Source organism: Homarus americanus, unplaced genomic scaffold (genome assembly GCF_018991925.1).
Source record: "Homarus americanus isolate GMGI-L3 unplaced genomic scaffold, GMGI_Hamer_2.0 scaffold57965, whole genome shotgun sequence".
Lineage (NCBI taxonomy): Eukaryota > Metazoa > Arthropoda > Malacostraca > Decapoda > Nephropidae > Homarus > Homarus americanus.
In genome coordinates, this window is record NW_024725031.1 from 4,311,666 (window position 1) to 4,332,917 (window position 21,252).

General features: G+C 40.2%; 2 protein-coding genes across 2 annotated transcripts in view; one reads left to right on the plus strand and one right to left on the minus strand.

The window, feature by feature from the left end:
* The first annotated feature begins 526 nt into the window (after positions 1-526).
* LOC121864702 overlaps positions 527-21,252 on the plus strand; it is a 34,624-nt gene continuing 13,898 nt past the window's right edge. The window contains exons 1-5 of the mRNA XM_042363861.1: positions 527-649; positions 1,780-1,931; positions 2,304-2,487; positions 2,861-2,990; positions 3,451-3,615. Of these exons, the coding sequence (XP_042219795.1) occupies positions 1,799-1,931; positions 2,304-2,487; positions 2,861-2,990; positions 3,451-3,615 (612 nt within the window). The 5' untranslated portion in view covers positions 527-649; positions 1,780-1,798. The remainder of the gene's footprint in view (positions 650-1,779; positions 1,932-2,303; positions 2,488-2,860; positions 2,991-3,450; positions 3,616-21,252) is intronic.
* On the minus strand, positions 5,071-16,016 carry LOC121864671 (hematopoietic prostaglandin D synthase-like). Its single transcript, XM_042363821.1, has 5 exons — positions 15,869-16,016; positions 9,365-9,517; positions 6,949-7,132; positions 6,447-6,576; positions 5,071-5,631 (listed from the first exon to the last, which is right to left on the minus strand). Exons 2-5 carry the CDS (start codon positions 9,495-9,497, stop codon positions 5,467-5,469), a joined length of 612 nt encoding a protein of 203 aa, XP_042219755.1. The 5' UTR covers positions 9,498-9,517; positions 15,869-16,016; the 3' UTR covers positions 5,071-5,466.

The window sequence follows — 21,252 nt, forward strand, 5'->3', positions numbered from 1 at the left end:
ACCCATTTGACCTGTAATCGCTGAGTACATGAATGAGCTGAGGACGAGAGGTGGTGCCGTGGTAGTGAATGTAATGATTTTGTACCTTGTCAGATTAAGTCGGGAGGAGGTTCCACTTTTCAAATTGGGAATGGATGGCATTTACGGTACTAAAGAAACAACAAGTCACAGTGAGAACATTGTTTAACATGAGAGGTGTTGACTATCTTGTTCCTATACTTTATGTAGTAGCTTCTGTCATACCCTGGACGATGGCTTCAGACCTGTGTACTCACTACTCCATTTGTATATTTTGCTATGGATTTTTCTCCTCTTAAATTAAACAAATAACACCAAACATTTCTTGCATGTTGGAGACTATAGTTCCGCGTCAGCTGTTGAAAGATGGATGTGATGTACTTTGCCCCATGTTTATTTATCTCTTTTAATTTTTATCTAGTAGTGATTTTTCTTCTTCCGCTTTCTCCTCTTTCACCCCGTGTATTTGGAGGTGGATAGGGAGAGGGGAGGAGGGGTGGGGGGTGGTGTTGGTGGGCAGGGCGACCTTGATACAATTTACGCTGTAGCAGTGCCCACACACCCAGTAGACGGCAGTATCCGCTGACGCTCACACACTGACCCCGCCTCTCACCAGCACCACACCACCACCGTAAGTATACGTCAACCGCACTACGATACGATATTCCCACAGTAGATATTTGTTTCCTCAGTTTTACATCTTTCAATATTTGTTTTCATTGATGTTTGATTTTCTCTTTAATTCGTATTTATTAATAGTAATTGATGCTGTAATGTTCTGAAGTGGAGTGTTGGCGAGTGTCTGTATCCTGTAGTGTTGGTATGTACACCTGCCTCGTTATTGTGTATGTGTGTGTGCGTGTCATAGGTGTATTTGAGTGTATTGCAAAAATATGTCAGTTTGTAAATCGTCCTACTAAGTTCGATAGGGAACAACACCTTTACTAGGGGGTCTTACGCCAGATTTTTCTCGTCCCTCCCCCCGACATTGACTCAAGCTGACTATAACTAACATAAGTTAACACAGAAAATAATTATAACAGCAAACACTAATGACACTGAAAAAAAAGACTTTCATTATCCCAACATAACTAACTAGTAACTGAGGGACCCGCATCAACGTGAATCTTCCCCCGTTAACGTAAAACGCAAGTAAGTAAGGGATGAATGTTATATTAACGTATGTATCTATTATGAGAGATAACTCCACAAAAAATTGCATTCCTACTTCTTGAACAAATATTAACCTCATTTCTTTCATAAATTTGATATATATTTTATCTGTCATGGAATTTTATCAGAGGAATAACATGATTCAATGACGGTGTCTTCCTCAAGCTATCGGCCTAACGCACAACTACTACTTTAGCTCCGCAGTCCATCTGAATATGTTTAGTCACGTTTAAAATCCCGAGTCATAAATCAACACGGGTATTAGAGAAAGATCAGATTAAAGACCTGGGGTATTCTTTCTTCGTCTGTTATATTCTTCTTCTGCTCTTTGTCGAGATTTCACACACGTCTCCAGGATTCTTTTGACATGAGATCCATGTTTTCGAGTTATGGCCTCATACTCTGGCTATGATGTGACTTCTGTAGCGTAATTTTCTATTTGGCATTTTTTCCTTCCCCAAACACCCGTGAGATGTTTATATATTATTCTAAGGAGTTTTTCAAGTTATTTATTTCCATTAGGATTATTTTCATATTTATATTCGCTTCTTTCAATCATTTTCCTTGACCTCCGCGTTTCTCTCGCAGGGTCGCCACAACCACCACAATGCCTGAGTACAAACTGGTTTACTTCAACGCCAAGGGTCGGGCCGAGTTGACCAGATGGATCCTCGCCTATGGTGGCACCGCTTACACTGACGAGCGCGTCGAGCTGGAGAATTGGCCTGAGAGGAAGAAGAGTAAGTACTTTTGTAAAATGTTTCGTTAATCCATTACCCCCCAAAAAAGTCAACCTATTATAGTATTACAGCTGCTTCCTATGACGCCATGCCACACACTCCTTAAACGAGTGATATGTACAGATCAAGGTCAATACGTTCATTTCTTACACTGATAAAGGATCTTCAGCCGAAGTCCATCAGTTGTTGCCGGGCAGCTTCCACAGGGGAATAGACGTGTAGAGAACTGATAACCTAAACACACGATGCCCCTCGATATCAGGACAAAATTAAAATTTTGTCAATAATCTCACTTAATATGCTCGTATTATAAAAGTAAACAAAGACCCACACAGTACACGTTAACACAGCTCCCCTTGTGTTTTATTCCAGCCATCATGACGGGAAAAGTGCCGATGTTGGAGATAGACGGTAAACAACTACCACAGTCCTTAGCTATTGCCCGCTACGTAGCCAAGAAGGCCGGACTAGTGCCTGAAGACGCTCTCCGAGCAGCTTACTGTGATGCCCTTGTCGACACGGTCTCAGATCTGATAACCGAGGGGCATAAGGCCAAGTAAGTATAGTGTGTCTTTCTACAACGTGTGTACCATCATAGTTGTTCAAGTTTAACTCAAATACTTCAACAAATTCACAATTACATATACACGTTCTCTCATACACTCAGTGAAACTAACTGACCAATTATGGCAAATATGTCACTTTCTGACCAACAGATTATAACTGGCAAAACAATATCGTGTTACTGTTTAAATACACACATTGTAACTAGTCAAATGGACCTTTAGTACTAACAGAACTTACCCCAGTACTAATACATAAGCTATAACACCTTGTAGGTTAAGTTGAGACTATTAGATATGGGAACCTATTTAGCCTGCAATAATTTCGACCCTACCCCCCCCCTCAAAAAAAAAAAAATCTTGCAGGACCAGCGGTAAGAGTGAGGAGGACGGGAAGAAGGCCGTACGGGAGGAGTTCATCCCTAACCACGCAGAGCCTGTCATGGAACGCCTTAACAAGCACCTGGGGGAGAAGGAATGGTACACGTCAGGCAAGGTGAGTGACTCAGTGTTAACCAAGTGTCTGTATAGTGTGGGCTGTGTGGACTCCTTGTACGATGTGTGTGCTCTCTCTCTCTCTCTTTTTGAAGTTTTTTCTCTGACAACAACACAGTAAAAGATCTCGTTTATGAGTGCCAGTCTAGAGAGAGAGAGAGAGAGAGAGAGAGAGAGAGAGAACGAGAACATCGTATAAGAAGTTCACAGTACACAGTTCACAGTTTTTTCCTCCATTTATATCGAAAAAAAAACTCATAAGACTACCGAGGCGAAGATCCTTAATTTTGTGTGTAAATAAACTCATTATTCTTGTATTACAAATCTTATGTAAATTCTGTTATTTAAATCTTACATAATACACAATATACATTTACTGTTAATTTATTCCTTGATCACTGTATAAGGAACCCACACCATCTTGGTCAAATTATTAACCGAATTTTACTCTCCTCCCACAGATCACCTGGGCTGACCTGTCGATAGCCTCGTATTTCGGTGAGGAAACTAACGGGTTCTCCTCTAAATTGCTGGACAAGTACCCGGCACTGAAGGCCCACATCCAAAAAGTGAGAAATCTACCCAAAATCAAAGAGTGGCTCGCAAAACGCCCAGTGACTTCAATGTAAACATCTACCTCGTCGACGATAAATGTGCTGAAGATAAAATTTTTATTATTTTCCTCAATATTTTATCCCAATATGCCAAATTCTGACCACTTCCTTCCACGATAATACAGTGAAACTTATTTTTTTTCTCTGTACAAAGATTATTTTATATATTACTTCCGCCAAACAAATTTTAACTACAGGTTTTGTAAATAATCACGCTTGTATCGATGTCACCTCCTGCATCATTTGAGTGGCAATTTACCCGACTTTCTTCAACCCAGTATAGCAGTATGTTCTTCGGATGTGTGTGTGGAGAAATGCTATCAGTCGCAAAAGATACGATTCCACTATGACCCAGTTCTGGCGATGAGTCACACGTAGGCAGAAATACAGGGTGTCCATAAATGATTACCCTGATTAAAATATGGGAGCATACTGTTTTTAGGGTAATCATTTATGGACACCCTGTATATCCCGAGAATACATTTCCACTGAAGAAAACCCCTAACACACATAATAATCACAAAAAACGTAGAGAGAAAGACTGTCCTGAAACCAAAAGGAAGAGATAACCATTTCCTTTTTATTCAGTTCTTATTGATTTTTTTATTTATTTAAATTCTGGAGCACTCGAATATCAGGTAGTGATTACAGTATAATACAACCAGGATTGGAAACCATAGTCCTCCATTCTAAACGCTCTTGAGCTGTTTAGAAACCCCCAATACGAGGACATAAATAGGATAATCTCCTTTAAGTTTTGACATGAATATCTGAGAAAACATTGCATATTGCCAGAAAGAATAAGAGCAATTAGGGTCAACATTCGCCTGGTCAAGTATCACGTTACCCCCCGGCCACCACCCATTTCCCCAGGATTACACAGATTCACTCCCTTTCTTCACACCTATGATCACCTTGCTCTTAACCCTCTTCATAAATCTATTCTCTTTTCCTTTCACTGGTTTCTCGTCTCCCTCCTGTTTCCTGTTTACACAACACTTAATTCCAAACACTTAAAATTCCCAGTTCCTCTTATACAGAAAACGGTACAATTTGTCTTCTTGTCCAGGCCTTTGGCACATTTTCCAGTTATGAAGAATTCCCACATATTATATCAATTAAAGCATTATTACCTCCCCTCCACCACCTCTTCTGTTCTATCTACTGTGAGAGCCTACCTATAGTAAATGTCAACTGTTCTTGCGATAAAACTATGCAAAGCTTCTCCCTTCTCTTCCCATACCCGAACATGACATTACCTTCTGTCTTATCTTTGAATGTCATTAACTCTACTCTATTCCTTGTTGTGGGGAAAAGTAAAGGTTAAAATTGAAATCCACTTTTAATTTCCCATTTACAATTGTTTTTAGTATTTTATCTTGAGGGATTTGTTTTCTATTGATTTATAAAGTAAAAAAAAAAAAAAACAGGTGCATTCTTAAACACTGGAGGGTATGGAAACAGCTCTCAATATATAAAGATTTTTATGATCTCTTTTACACATTTTTGCACTTGGTAATATCCTGACGTCGCTGAAGAAGGATATTTATCCGTTGCTTTTACTATAATGATGTTGACACTAAATACGGTTTATATATTTATACTGCATATAAAGACCAGGAAAAGAAAATCACTAATGGGGATGGACAATACAACAACTGTGAGGGGATCAACATCAAATAGAGGATCGAACAAGTAAGTAAAGATGTCGACCAAGAAGAAATAGTGGAAATAGTTAACAAAAAAGTAGTCCCAACTAGTCAAAAACTGAAATAAAAACAGGTAAGTCCATTTAAGAAAGGTATTGTAATGGATAGTGAAGAATTACAATGAAACAGACGTCCATTTATGTTGGAAAGCCTCTCAGAAGGGGGTCTCGGGCTGACTGTCAATCCACTGCTTGATCTTAGGGAGAGCGACGACCTTGTTGACGTGGTTCTCTACGCTCGAAAATTCCTTCAGCATCGTCGGTTGCTTCTTCCTCAGTCCTTGAAACACCAGCCCAAGCATCAGGTCAGCCCATGTTATCTGGGGAGGAATAACAACTCTAATAAAGATGACCGACAGGATTTAGATGAAAGAATTAAGCTACACAGGGATACATGATGATCTATAAGGCTTGGAGGGAGTTCTTGAGTGTGTTGAGATCAAGAGTTTCCTCGAGGTCGTGGGGGATTTTGTTGACTATTAAAGTAAACAAGATGAAAATACTTCAGAAGCCACTACTGTAGTAATAAAGTCCATCAAATTCAGTAAATGAGGTGGACACTTGGTAAACTTGAGGTAAAGACGTAAGATAAGCTTGAAAATTGAGGAATATTCACTATCCATCTCTTTCGATATAACAGTGATCAAGCATAACAGTGTAAGTATTTATATTATTCACCAGTAAAGATATAAGTTCAAATATTCCAAGAAGTGCTACAGTATTTTACCACTCCTGTCGTTTAAGCTACAGTACCAGCCACATCTGTTTACTCAGGGAGCCATCAAGGAAGGTTGATATTTGGACAATCTTTCCCAGTTACTCGAGAAGTTTGATTCCTAGTCCATCATACTGTATACATGCCAAGATTTTGATACTATGGTGGAGATTACTGCAGTAGACTATTGAACAAAAACTAATAACTAAGTATTGACATTTGATGCTGCAATCCTCCCCGCCAAGTTCTAAATAATTAGTGAATCAGTACAGTAGTTTAGATAATTAAGAATAATAGTACCTGTATGCAAGTTTTCATTAAAGGATGATCGTGAGCATTTAGGACCTTCAATTAATATGTATGTTTAGCAATTACTGAACATTTACGACAATAAGTGAGAATAGTAGTGGGTATACTAACTTTGCCTCCAGCGAACCACTCCCTATCTGCCAGACGCTTGTCGAGGCGGTGCAAGAGAGGAGATATAATGTTGGGGTACAAGTCGTCCTTGTACTTCTTCTTCTTCTCATCTTCGTCTATCTTGGCGAACCTGAAAAAGACATCTTGAGATTATGTTATCTGGAAAATATATAAAAACGGGTTCAAAGCATTTAGCGGGTTATATTAACCGAGGCGTCTTCAAGTGTATTTTTTTAAGAGTAATAATGTAGTAACATCCAAACTCAGCATATGTCAAACCTTGCAATAAAAGACATAAACCTGGGCCATGTATAAGTAGTTTTTTCAATGATTCGTATGTTATTAAATATGACATTAAGAGGTCTCTATAAAACAGTTCGAGGAAACATTGAGAGAGAAGAGCGAATCTACAGTATTTAATTTGTCTGGTGAAATTGGGAGGAAAACAAACAAATTAAAAGAGAAAAAAGGCATTCGTAAAATAACAAGTGACCGAACTTACAGTATCTTGTAAGCCTCAGCCATCATCTCAGAGAGTGTGTCAGCCAGGGCGTCACAGTAAGCAGCGTCGAGATCGTCTGAAGGTATGAGCCCAGCCTGCTTGGCCAGGTAGCGGGCGATGGCTAGTGACTGTGGCAGAGGCTTGTCGTCCACCATCAACACTGGCACCTTGCCTCCGGGAATAGCTGTTGGGATGAGGATACAAGTCACTTATTGTGTGGACTCACGTGTGAATGTTGTTTATGTTTTTAAGTCCGTGGAAATCAGAAGAATATTGTGTCTTAACTCCTATTTGGACAGGTTAGGTGAATGAGGACCAGTCGCCAGGTTGTTGTAGCTCTCTGAAGGGCCTGCCCGTATCTTCACCTGTGACAATATCATGCTAACTGGCTATTGTTTCTTTTAAACTGTACACGAGGATTTTACAATTAAATATCACAGGAGTTTTTTCTTGTTATAATAAGTCATTGATAACTAAGGGATTTTGTTATTCATTTCAATTAAATACATCAACTAACAATTACAATTAATGAGTCAAAGTTTTTCCTATTAATTATTAAACAGTCTCTACTGTATAACGTTTCTATCGCACAAAGATGAAGACCTATATTACTATTCTTTTTTATCAATGCTGTAAACATGTTGTAGATGATATATTTGTTCTCATTTGTGTACAGTGAGATGATCCCTTTACTCGAGACCTTCACGGGGGTCACCTACTACACGTACCTCGGCTCCTACCATAACTTAACCATTGGGACAGAGCCTCAAGTCCCAGTGCTCTGACCTAATGCCCTCAAGTTTAAACAGCTGGGGGAGGTTGGAACAAACTACAACTGTAGCCTCTGTGATCGGCTACCCACGAGGAAATAGCTAATATGAGAAATTCAAATTAATGGTAAATAACTATTCAATAACTTTGCTGGTAACATTGTAGTATTTTCGCGTAATTTCAGCAACATTTTTATAACACGTTACTGATAATGTTGAGTTAATGTGGCTTCACCTTAACAGTTACAGTGTAGAACCAACCTTAAGTTTTCCCATAAACACGACAGTTTCTTAAGTGAAGTGTATATGATAAATGTAGGAGTGAAAATGTCAACACTTCCTTTACCCTTGTTATGAAACTATTGATTGCCACTTTGAAGAGAGTAAAAATAAAATCGCTCCCAAGCACCGAGACGGAGAGGCAGAAGCGAGTTTTAAAGATGAAGTTCACTGTTATTATTCTGTACCTCACTTTCCATGGCTGCTGTTCATTATATTCATGTCCTTATCCCACTAACCTTTTACCATCTACAGTACCGTACACAAACGTTTCTTAATAGTGGTTAATTTTGGCAGGTTGTGATCCTAGGTTATTTAAGCCAAATAAAATAAAAATCCCGTTTCAACTCAACAAAATGGGATAGGCACGTAAGCTCTAGTCACCCATGGTTAAGTGAAAGTTTAAGTCAAGTCGTTTTGTAAATCAGTATAAATAAAATTGTAACTATTGTTCGTTCGATTTATAGCATCTACAAAATTACAATCACAGCCAATCTTCCATCACCACTTAGTAGGATCTGTGAGTCATACGTGATTGTCTTACAGCTGGTAGTCGTCGTCGTCGTCGTCGTCGTCGTTGTTGTTGTTGTTGTTTCAGATTATGTTAAAAGAGAGCGACGAACCTCTTCTACGAACATAAATCAAAGCGAATAGATTTTAAAATCCCACTCCTCCTTACCTACACAACCCTCAAGTAGACGACAGGTGTTACCAAAAGTATAAAGGGAATTTCGTCCACCATTGTGCATTTGACATTTATTTATCTACTCACTTACCCAATATAAAAGAGAAGCTTTAATGGGTTTGAGTTTTGTATGAACAGCAATTTAATGTCTGGCCAGAACCTCGTATCTTATAAAATGTTTAAACTTCTAACTTATTTAAGGTAAAGAAATCACTAATAATTCTGGACAGGTGTGATGTATTGCACAGCTAAACGACAAGTCTCAGCAGTTGTACTGACTCGAGTGTTTCTGTGCATTTTAAAGACATGTGAGTGTCAGCTTTGTTTACCTGCTGACTGACCGAGCATATTGAGAAACATCCTGGATGACGCAAAGACTTAACAATGAAGTGTCGAAATACTGCGTACGTCACACACGCACACAAGACATGTTACTCCACCATCACCGATCTGTTTCTGCGTAAACAACAACGTGGAACCTAAATCCTGAACATTCAAGGAAAGATCTTTCTGCTGTAGAACACTAACCCAGGAGCTAAGGCAGACACCTGTATTTTTTGACATTAAAGTACTGGAAGTGTTCACATCTGTCAGTAAGCTAATAGTGACTGGGCACCATTTCACCTGAACACCAGTCTTAGCAAATCCCATTTTTCACAATCACATTAATGAGGGGACTCACTGGACTTGCGGGCGGGCCAGTCTGCCCTCTCGATGCGCTCGTCGGTGTAGTTGATGTCACCGTAAGCCATGATCCAGCGACTCAGTTCAGCGCGACCCCTGGCGTTGAAGTAGATCAGCTTGTACTCAGGCATGGTGGTGGCGGCTCTGATGGCTGTGGGAGAGTTGGAGGTTAGTCTGTGGAGGACGGAGGCGTAGTTGTAAGAAAGTAGGAGAGATATAAGAACAAGAGGGTAAGTGAAGAGAGCAGTAAATGGAAGGAGTGAGGGAGGTGGGAAGCGCGGGAAGGTATAATTGAGGGAGGGAGAGGAACGGTTGTTCTGGTAAGACGTCTGCTACGTAACACCGAGCTAGTACAATACTGCCTCATGCTGGTCCTGGTTCTCTACATCATTTCACAATACACAAGCAAACTACTGTACATTTGAAAAAAAAAAACAGTTTCACATTCATTGGCAAATTCACCAACAGTCAGTCAATATCATTATTCTTATTGGTTATTTCCCCGTATAATAACTGGATGGTTTACCTGACAATTACCTTGCCGATGACCGTACCTGGGTTAACAAATACTCATACTAGATCAGTGTTGCAGTAATTTTATCCCCAGACTTCTTTTACGCGCTGACAGCTCCTATTACTGGAATACTGAACCAACCCATTATTTACAACTTGCAATATTATAGTGAATTGGTATCGGTGTTGGAGGGTATTCACTATTTACCTTAAACTTCCCTACTTATACACGTTAAGCACATAATACAGGATAATGACCACCATACGCAAATTAGACTCGGTGAGCGAAGACAATGAATCTGACAGTCATGGTGAGACGCAGAAACTCTTCCCTCGGGGCATACGTGACGTTATCAGTGATGCGGGTTTATATCTCTAGACCGTAAACATCACCTTCCTCTTCCTGGCCATGATACAATCTATACAATGACGACAGTAATTTTCGCAGCCCAAAGGAAGTTTACCAGTCCTCATGTAGGTACAGTTCAAAAGGGGGGTCAAAGGGTAAGGCAGTCAAAAGTGTGGAGGGAGGTTAGGATGCATTACGCCTCGAGGATACACTCCATATAATACAACAAGTGGTTAGATGGGTCCGTCCCAATGGTTAGGTTAGGTTGGTACTCTATGAATGTGTCTCATTTGCTCTGCTACACTCTCTTCTTGGCACTACCCATACTACTTAAGCATCCAAGTGTGGAGTGGACGTTGGAGGGTGGGCTGGTAAATGGGCGGGATGGGTGGGATGGGGAGTGGGGAGTGGGCGGGAGGGGTGGGCTGGGTATTTTGGTCTACTTCATTTTTAACAGGAAAATGACTAGCTCGAGGGATAGCCAGACACGATTCCATAAATTCTATATCACCGTCTTGTAGAAGGTCAGGTCAGGAGGTCACGAGCTGTTAGGTCAAATGACACAAGGTTGTGTGTGTGTATAAAGATCAGTAAACTCGACACTGACCTTCACATTAGCCTCATTAATACAAGCGAATTCAACCGATAAATTACTCCCTCATAGTAAGCTGAAGGTCACAGGGCATATGGGCGGTCACGTGAGATAGAGAGTGACAGTTCCTCTACAGCAACGACCACCACCCACCCCCACCCCTACACACACACACACACACTGTTCACTCAACCTGTCAGCTTTTCTCAATACTACCGACAAAATTTTAGAGTAAAATAACCCCCAAAATATTACCTGTTTAACTAAATAACTTTATTCAATAAGTAAAAATATTGTTTTCGTTCACATTTTTGTTCATTTCATCTGTAAAAAAATTTTTTTGTGCGTGTTTGTGCGACTATTGTTCACCTGTGTTGACGGAGATAATAGACCTGACTCTCTCAAACAATATAAACCTGACTCCCTCAAACAATAACACTGATTCAGGGCGAATTACTATTGTTAATTTTTTGAATATTTGGAAGTGAACTTTGTCTACCTTGAAGATCTCTGCCACACACCAACCACCTTCACCACCTCCCCTGTCTTTCCCTCCTCCGCCTTGAGGGGCCTGAGACACCACCTGTTCCATACCTCACCTGCGCATCCTCAAACTCACGTGTTCTTTAATATGGCTCCATCCCCTTCAACCCCTCCCTGTCCACCTCCCGCTCATGACTTGTTTGGTATCATGCCTCACACTCACTCATGCGCACAAACTAATTCATTTCTCTATCACGTTTTTTTTCCATCTATCATATTCTCTACCTGTAGTTCCCTCACCCATGACTGCTTCTGGTACCTGGGTTTTACCTCCATCAGTCGCTACCAGTGTACCTCCCACCCCGTGACATTTGGTATCATGGCTCCATCTCCTTCAATCCCTACCTGTGCACCGCCGGCCAAATGACGCCAATATCACGATTCCATCTTCTTTAGTCCCAACACCTCCTACCCTGGTGCTCTCTGATACCACCACTCCATCTACTTTAATACCTACCTCTTCTTCCTTCCATCTCGATACTTTGAACTCCTGAGCCTTCTCCCTTCCTCCCTCTGTTTCTCTGACTACCCTCCCCTCTCCCACCAAGTAGTATTTTTCCCTCACCCTGTGGTAACTCCATGACCCAAACAGATCCCATTATGGTGAAAACACAAGTTAGATCAAACAAGCTATTTTTCTGTTAAAACGAAGATTAACCAAAATCCCTAAAGGACTTAAAACAGAAATTATACTTGGAGTATTTTATGAAAAATGAACATAACGTAAAGGTAATAGTTAAGCATAATCGTATAAATAACCTCACAATGGTTTGGGAATTATTATTTTTTCCATGTATTAGGGACGACGAGACAATCTCCTCCCCAGGCTGCCCCAGCGAGCTGAGCTACAGAGAATGTAGTGAGGAGAGCTCGAGGGACGTAGTGACCACCTTGTACTGTATACGATCAACAATTCCGAAAAAAGTATAGATTTTTTTTATGTCAAACGAGACTCAAGCGACTAGCTAAATCGATTAATAATACCGAGTCGCACAGCATTCATGTATATACTCAATATGATTGCCTTACAGTATACAGTAACAAAATACAAACTAATTCAACTGTATCCACCGAATCTTGCCAAACTCAGAATGATGTATAGACCTACAGATAACCATTACCTGTTCTCCACTTTGAACAATGAACATAATACAATATCACGGGGGAAAAAATCATTCTTTAGTCAATCGAGTCCAAGTTTAAAAGAAGTTATTATCAACAGGTACTTTCATACCTTTTTCCATTCCATATTTTGGGAGGGAGGAGGGAGAAAGCTGATTAAAAGTTTAAGGGTAAATATTTTAACAGTAAAAGTCTCGCCACAGTGTAAGGAGGAGAGCCTTTTATATAACTGTTTAAGTCTTTCAAGAACATCCTGTGTGTTTTTTTTCCTCAGCAAGTCACGTAGATAAATACATAAGGCTGAGTGTCCGGACGCCAGCGACCCGTCACGGTGTAGTGGGTCAATATTGGTGGTGGTGGTGGGCAGCATTAGAGAGGTATGGGAGGAGGAGGAGGAGGCGAGCATGGTTTAGTGGGAGGGAGGAAGTGTTGAGGTAACAAGTCATGAGTAAGAAGGGGAGTAAAGGAAATGAGGGAGAGGTGATGGGGAGGAGGAGGTAGGGAGAGGAGGAGTTGACATATAGCCGGGAAAAGGAGAACGATGAAGATGGGAGATAAGGAAGGAGGAAGATAGTAGACAAGATAAGGAGGGAGATGGTGTAAGAGAAAGGCGAGAGACAGCCCACGGTCCAGGAAGGGGGGGGGAAGTACCAATGGGTGTGTGAGGAAAGGTATGTTGCGACAGGTAGGAGAGTGGTGGGGGGTAAAGTGGGAGGTAGGGGTTAATGTCCCATCCAGGTGTCCCATACCACACCCTCCCCAACCCACCCCCTACACATACCTTGACCTGGGTTCAAGGACACATTAATGAATAACCTGTTGATTTATTCATCATAGCCAACACCAAAGTTATGCAGTCGTCAGCACACACAACTAATAACAGGCGAAGACAATCTGAAATTACCATCAGTATAAATACGAACTAATTAAAACAGGACTTGAATATGCATGGTCCTTTTTCATTGGCTATTCACTTAAGATATCGTCGACATCCTCATTAACTAAACCAAAGATCAACTCCTGTTATGGTTTTAAGGAGTACATTCGCCCTGGACACTACACAAGATAACACAGTGTTTGTTCCTTCCCACCTGATGATTACACTTATCTTTTGGAGAGGTTAAGAGGCGTTTGGTACCCATTATATAACGGAGTTCTTGACTCAGGTGATCGATAACACCCCCCAGGATGCCCTTAGACAGCGTTGGTGATAATCCCGTCACCAAATCTGACCTTTTACTAATTTTACGTAACCTAACCGTGGGCTGTGAGGTGTTAAATTAATGATGACTGAGAAAATGACCCTTCTCCCCGACACAGCCAACTCCCCGATACAGCCAACAACCCCGGCAACAACCCCCCACAGCCAACAAGACAACAACCCCGACAGCCAACAACCCCGACACAACCCCGACACAAACAACCCCCGACACAGCCAACAACCCCGACACAGCCAACAACCCCCGACACAGCCAACAACCCCCGACACAGCCAACTCTTCAACCCCCGACACAGGACACAGCCCCTTAAAGTAACAACCATTTGACCCAACAAAACCTTAACCTAACAAACCTCTTTAACCGAAAATATCCCTTTAACCTAAAAAAAAATTAATACCTTAACCCAAGAAGACCCGACAGGTACAATATAATAAATCTTGCCTGACTTTGTGTGTGTGTGTGTGTGTTACGTGCTTTTGTGGAACAGGTGGACAGCGAGAAGGTTATGGTCGTAATGTGGAAAAGGCATTCAAATTTACGACAAAAATATGATCACACGTATAGCAACCAGACCAACGTCATTACAACCACGTCAACATCTACAACCGTCCCTACACACACACACACACACACACACACACACCACAAACATACACCTACAACCCGCTAACACCACTACACCACTGCCATCACAACGCCCCTAATCACACTGACACCATAACCTAGATCACCACTAAGCCTCTACTGCAAACTGACACCTTAACAACCCACACCAGTCCACAATTATATCACAACAACCCACACTACCACCAACACCTCACTGCTGCTGCTTCAACAACCCACACTGCCTCCAAAAATACAATACCACACACCACCACATCCACCCACACCACCACCCACAACCTATAGAACAAGGCAATGTGATACTCTACGAAGGCACCCACCTTAATATTTTCAAGTTTATTATCATTTATAACTCACAGTGTGGAACCTCCTGAAGCACTGAACAGTATATTAATTTCTTCCTCTAGGTCACTGGTCTTCGGCGAATTACAAATAAGAAAACAATATTAAACTGTCTTGATTTAGCACAAGCGAAATACTGAACACTACAAGGGTCTCAAAAATGTATACAAGCTACATTATAGGTTGTCGTTAAGATCTCATGAACACTTGTATCGAAACATTATTGTCCTGGTTTGTAGAAGACTTCACAGGTAAGGACATGTTGCTGCTGTTGTAATATAAGAATTCACACGATCTCTACGAAAACCTGGAGGGCTGTGTGTATATATCGCTCAGTACTTTCGTTTCTCTCAGATTTAATTGACTTGTTTCTTTTAATCTCTTAGCCCCGTCGGCAATGCAGTTGGAAAATAAATTCTTTGTACGAATTGGGAGGCTTCTGGTTTGCAAACTATAAATAAAAATACACTTCCAGTTAAAATAAAACGCATACATAATTAAATATTCGAGAAAACCCGAGAGAAAAACGTGAAAAATAAGGCAACATCTACATATTAAGTTCACAGTCCTGTAAATAATGCCTGAATAAAGATGAACTAAAAAAAAATAATAAATCCTACCGTCTTATAACCTAACCCAACCTTAAAAGAAACTATCGTAAGAACATTAGGTTTAGTGAATGGTTTTGCCTCAGCTTACACCACCAGACCCCAGCTTTGTGGCGCCTAATATGAAGATCCTTGCCATAATTTTTCCTTCGTTTAGCTTTCCTTTACTCCTCCACAAGACTTGTAATTTATTCATTATTGTGAAATTGGGGATTAATTGGAAAGATAACCAGACCGCGGAACTATCCAACAGCCAGGTATGCCACTTGGATTATTAGCGTTAGTAATATTTCTCCAGGAAGGAAGAGAGGTGATACCAAACGTTCACACATTATCACTGAGTCATCGTCCCGGCTTCCGTGATGTAAGAAATAAATACCGTAAACCATCTCATATAAAGCTCATTTCATTGGCAACATTATTTACCTATAAATGCTCACTTGACAACACCTGTAGCACAATAACAGTCTTCACTATGGTCTTCGTTATGACGGTAAAATTAAACAGATCAATAAAAAAAACAGCAAAATTTACCAACACACAACAGAAATGAGTATTTGTCGACATTATGTGATAAACAAAAACTCACATTCAGCAGAGTCAAGTGGACAGCACGAGGACTCACAGCAGACTGCGCCCCGGCACCTACACCCAACTGGGTTTTATAAAGTATATAGTCATGCTCGGCGGCCCTCCTCAACCACTAGGTTCCAGTAATGTGCCGCCGGTGCGAACCTGTGAACACTTTACTTCATCGATTTCTGGTACATCAAGAAGGAACACGTATTTCAACTCGTAATAATATCGTTCATTCATGCGTGGCTGTGTGTTACAAATTTCAATTACTACACTTGGACAGTTCTCACGTCTCTGTTGGCAGGTTGTTTATTTTCCAGCGAGGTAAAATGATCAGTGTTATAAAAGTGCCAAGAGCAGAACCGCAAATTAGTTTTTTTTCAGACTACACGAGCCGCCTCAAACACTACTACGAATAATAATAATATAATAATAATAAATAATGATAAACAGAGAAAAATGAAATAACTTATTTATCTATTTGTGTCACGTTTAACTTCACAAACCCACCAATATAGTTTATCTCGAGTTGTGTCACTATCCGTCAGAACTCTGGTGCGTGACTCGCATAGATAACAAAGGCTCTGTTATAAGTGGTTATCATCACCTGAATACTTAACCATAATTCTGAGTAGCCATGACGATGCACTTATATAGAGGGGGGTGAGTTTGTTTATAATAATAATAATAATAATAATAATAATAATAATAATAATAATAATAATTATAATAATAATAATAATAATAATAATAATAATAATAATAATAGTCAGTTTCACTTTTCTCAGTAAATCTTTTTCAGTTGACTTTAATTCACCTAAGTCCTAAACAAACACCATCTGGCTCCTGAGAGGTTAAGTCTAAAAGTTGACCTCATCAGTGAGCTGCTTAAACACTCCTCTAGGATTAATGTTCTTAAACTTTACAGGTCGACAATTATGGTCAGAAACCCACTTTGGAAAGGTATTAAAGCATGGTTAGGTATAATGAAAAGCTGGAGTCCCTGGAGTGTGTGCAGGTGAAGACCAAAATAGGTGAGGTAGCACCTGTATCAGATAGCCCGTCCTCCCTCGGGGCTTCGTCGCGCCATGGGGGCTCCCTGGTGGAGGAGGATGTTGTTCACTCGTCTGGCCTCCACCACCTGCTGCATGTCCAGGTTCGGACGTGTCTCCTGGGCTGCTATGCCTCCGCGTCATTGTCGTCGCACGGTGAGTCGCCTGTATGTTTTTTATAGTATGGAGGGCGGCGGCTGTAAATGGCCACCTAACTCTACTAATTGCCGAACTGAAGGCGGTCGAGTGTAGTGTTGACCACTGTGACTCCTCCCGTACCGAAGGCTTAGTGTACAGTGTGCTGTACCCACACTGTCCCTAATGTATTGTACAGTCATGCCCTTCGGACCTTCATTAGTTTTTATTTATTGAACATACACTCTCTCTTATGTAGGGAAATATATATAAAAATGTATACAATTTTAATGGAAAATTCATACTCTTATGTATGAATTCTATATCGGTATTATTCATGAAATGTATGTCAACATTCATCTAAGAATTAAATGCCAAAATTCATGCAATATATGTTGATACTGTGTAATATATACAGACATTACTTGTGGACATAATGTATGAGATATATGACATTTATTAAGTTAACGCTTGGTCATCATCTGCCCCCACACACGCCGTGCAGAACATTGTTGTGGAATCCAACAGTGAAGATCAGTTACTTTTATAATAAGCTGGGGGTTGCAGGCACATGAAATGATGCAAGACAAAAGTGAAGGAATGGGCAAAACAACAAATACGAATTTTTTCACACACATGTACTTATATTTAAAATTTTCACACACATTATAAAAAAGTTAAATATAGTTCTAACACATTATGTCAACGATTGTCTCACGTAAATATGTACAGTAATATTTTTGTTCAGTTAACAAGAGGTGTTAATGATACTTTATGTGTTATTAAATGTGTATGTTTATATATATATAAACATTTAAGAATTCTTACTCATTAAAATTAAACAAGATCAATTGTGTTCCTCTCTAGTGGGCGAGTTTGACGATGGCAACACGACCTAGAAAACTCTGATTAGTAACGAAAAGCCGCGTTCGTTCCATTCATTACAAAACTACACTAACATACACTATGTACTTGCTAAATTACTGCCGACAAACACTCATTAAATGTGATGAAGGAAGAAGCCGAGAAACACGACTTGGTCAGAGAATAACTTAGTGTACTTTTATTTAGTCTTTGTTAAAATAATAATAATAATAATAATAATAATAAAACGAATATGTTAATGATCAACTCCAGGAGGCCAGAGTAATGTAGTGTCAACCAGTAAGTCCACGGAGGCAAAGTTCCCAGGATCATGTTGCCAGCGTCACGGTTATTCTGATGAGGAACACAGACACAGCCTTTATTGAGAGTCTCTCTCAGATTTATGTTGTTACACTCTTACACCGAGACAAGAACAATTTACAGACACAAAGATACATAATTACTTAATATAAAGTTCGCCACGATCACGATATTTTTAGTTGTTGACTTTAAAAATGCTTTCATGTCCCGTACCAAGAAAAGGAAGTCTTAATTTTTGGCATTTTATCTGGTACAAAATATTTGTTCCTTCAATTCGCTCTTTAACGTACACACAGATGTTTCGTTCACATTCCACACACAAGGAACACGTGGCGACATTATGTCTGAAATATTTCATAAAATGTTTGCCCTCCAGATGTTTTCGTTTAATACAGTGAAGTCTACCCTCTCGTGCAGTCCGTTTTCTCTACCTAAGGTTGCACAGCGTGTATCCAGCGGCATTGTAAAATGCTGAATAAGAGTGACTGGTCAAATGGGCCGCATTCCTATTAGGCCCCCGTCTTAACAGGCCCATGTCTTAAAAGACAATTGTCCTCATACTGTATATACCGAAATTTAACATTGTTCAATAAATGTGTCAAGTGTACACAAGGAATTCTCTGGCATATATTTTTGTCAGCGTGAGAGAAATCGTGCCGTTATGACAGTGTTGTCAAGTTTTTGATGTTCCTTCACCTCAGGGTTACAAATATCTGTTATATCCTGTTATTGTCATCAAGGACGGAATTTTTTCATTACTCTGCATTGTCAAGGTTTTGGTGATCACACAAACACACACACATACAGAGTATAAGTAATTGAGCCTCTGTGTCGTATCATCATTGGGTATGAGTTTGCTTGGGAGATTGGTATCCCCGCATCCCCTGAGCAACGCTCTTGTGCATTATGCAGAAGACCCGACAGCAGCACCCTTATCCACTACCTCCTAAGATGTCCCCACACACAACGCCTGCTGGACCACCACTCCACGACCCCCTGACGGAGACACGATGATCCTCCCCATACTGGCCAGATATTTTGTAAATAATATTGATTATGTGTTAAAGGAATATCCTTCCTTCCTTAGGCTTTAGTAAGCCCATTTATAATATTTATACTTGTCACACTTGCCAGATGCTTCTGGTGTCATTGTACAGGGGTACCTAGTGACAGCGCTAGGATCCCGCTTCCTCTATCAAGGAATAAACAATTGAAATTGAAATTGAAATTGAGCGTCTGTGTCCCCTTTCACCCGCCGAGATCAGAAGCTCATGGTCTCAGGGGCAAAAAGGCGCCAAAAAATTAAATGGGGGTGAATTCCAAACTAAATGAAACAACCGGAGACTCAAGGTAAACTCTGCCCCTGTCGAAGTGCCCCAACACAGGCAGCCAGCGAGGATGTGTTCACCCTAGTCCTCCCTCCCCTTGTTTGTGAGGAACTGGAGGAGCCCCACAACACGTAGCTCTTACTTATATTCCTCTATTTCACCTCTAAACACGTAACCTAATAGAGAAATAAGAGGTAGTAAGAGAGGAGGATATGGTACAAGCAGCCAGTGTGTAAAATCCTTATATTTGACTCATGCACAAAGCAGTAAAATAATTCTTATCCTTAACACTATGTTCTGTCACCATCAAGGACAGTGACGTAAAGTGCACAGAGGGCGACACAGGGCTGCTCGTTTTCCTGGTCACTGTCGGAAATATAAGTTGTATACTGTGTTAAATGGTATCACGAAAATGGCCGTCAAGTTATAATTTTCCAAACGGCACTAACTTACCAAGCCTAGATTAATTTAACGAGTCTAGGGTAGAATATTACGTACAAGCGCGTCATATCACAACGCGACTGACTTTGCAGATTCCTCATAATGTAAATGCGTAACATTGCAAAACTCATGTAACAGTCGGCTAAAAGTTGTGAAAGTTACACATTCCTGAAACAGTTTTGCAAATTCGCAGATAAATTGACGATTTGCCAATATTTACAAGAATTTTACAGTTACAATGACTTATTTATAAGATGTTCCTCCGTTTGTCACTGAAGCACTTTTTTGTAGGCATTGGTCTGGTCTTCATATTCTACGTTCATCCATAGTTTTAGGATATATTTGTTAATATTAAGCTCAGCAAAACGTAACATAATAAAACGAAACAAACTTAACCATATCAAAGTCTATCGAAGTACCGATTTTGTGTCTAATTGTACTAAAGAAAAGGTGCTGTTTGACTGATGACACACACACACACACACATCAAGCACTATATGTCTTGACTTACCCCCACAGTCAAAATAAAGGAATTACTAGTCCAATTTGTTGACATTTTGGGAACCTTTCTATTAATATTCTTTATGGTTAGGTTAGGTTTGGTTAGGTTAAGTTTGGTATAGATTGAATTAGTTTTCATTTGGTTCAGTTAGGTTAGGTTAGGTTAGGTTATACAGGATAATTTTTTCATTCGAGATTCCAAAATATTTTCTATATTTCAGGACGTACAAATAACAAGAACATCATAATAAAAAAAATAAAAAATAAATAAAAGACCTTACATTACCTTAAGTTGGGGCCAATTAGAAAAGAAACTCATTTGATTAAGGTCACTGTAGTTCAAATTACAATAAAGTGATTCATGGCGACAATGACTATACAGAAAAGCTGGCGTTACGTTGCTATATTCAGCACCGGGGCCGCTCAGGTGTCTAGTTGTTACACCCACTGCCACGTCAAACACTGTTCATGGAGGTGTAAGGGGTGTGGTGCCTAGCGGATCTTTCTCGAGGCATACCTGTATTTTTTATAGAACATTGAACTATATAAATACCAGGTAAAAATAGAAAGTTAGGGTGGTGTATTTGTGTGTTGGTATATATGTAACTATACATGCACCGAATCGAATCGATGGGTGAAGTAAAGTATGCAGAGATCTTGATGCTGGTGCGTAGGTTGGTGGTGCGGGAACTGGACTTGAAGAATGATGGTGGAATTTGGAGGGACTTGGGGTTGGTGGATAGTGCAAGAAGAAA

Coding starts and splice junctions, on each gene's coding strand:
- LOC121864671 (XM_042363821.1), bottom strand. CDS start 9,497: ATGCCTGAGTACAAGCTGATCTACTTCAACGCCAGGGGTCGCGCTGAA. Junction 7,133..9,364: donor CTGGCCCGCCCGCAAGTCCA/GTGAGTCCCCTC, acceptor TCATCCCAACAG/CTATTCCCGGAGGCAAGGTG. Junction 5,632..6,446: donor AGTGGTTCGCTGGAGGCAAA/GTTAGTATACCC, acceptor ATTCCTCCCCAG/ATAACATGGGCTGACCTGAT.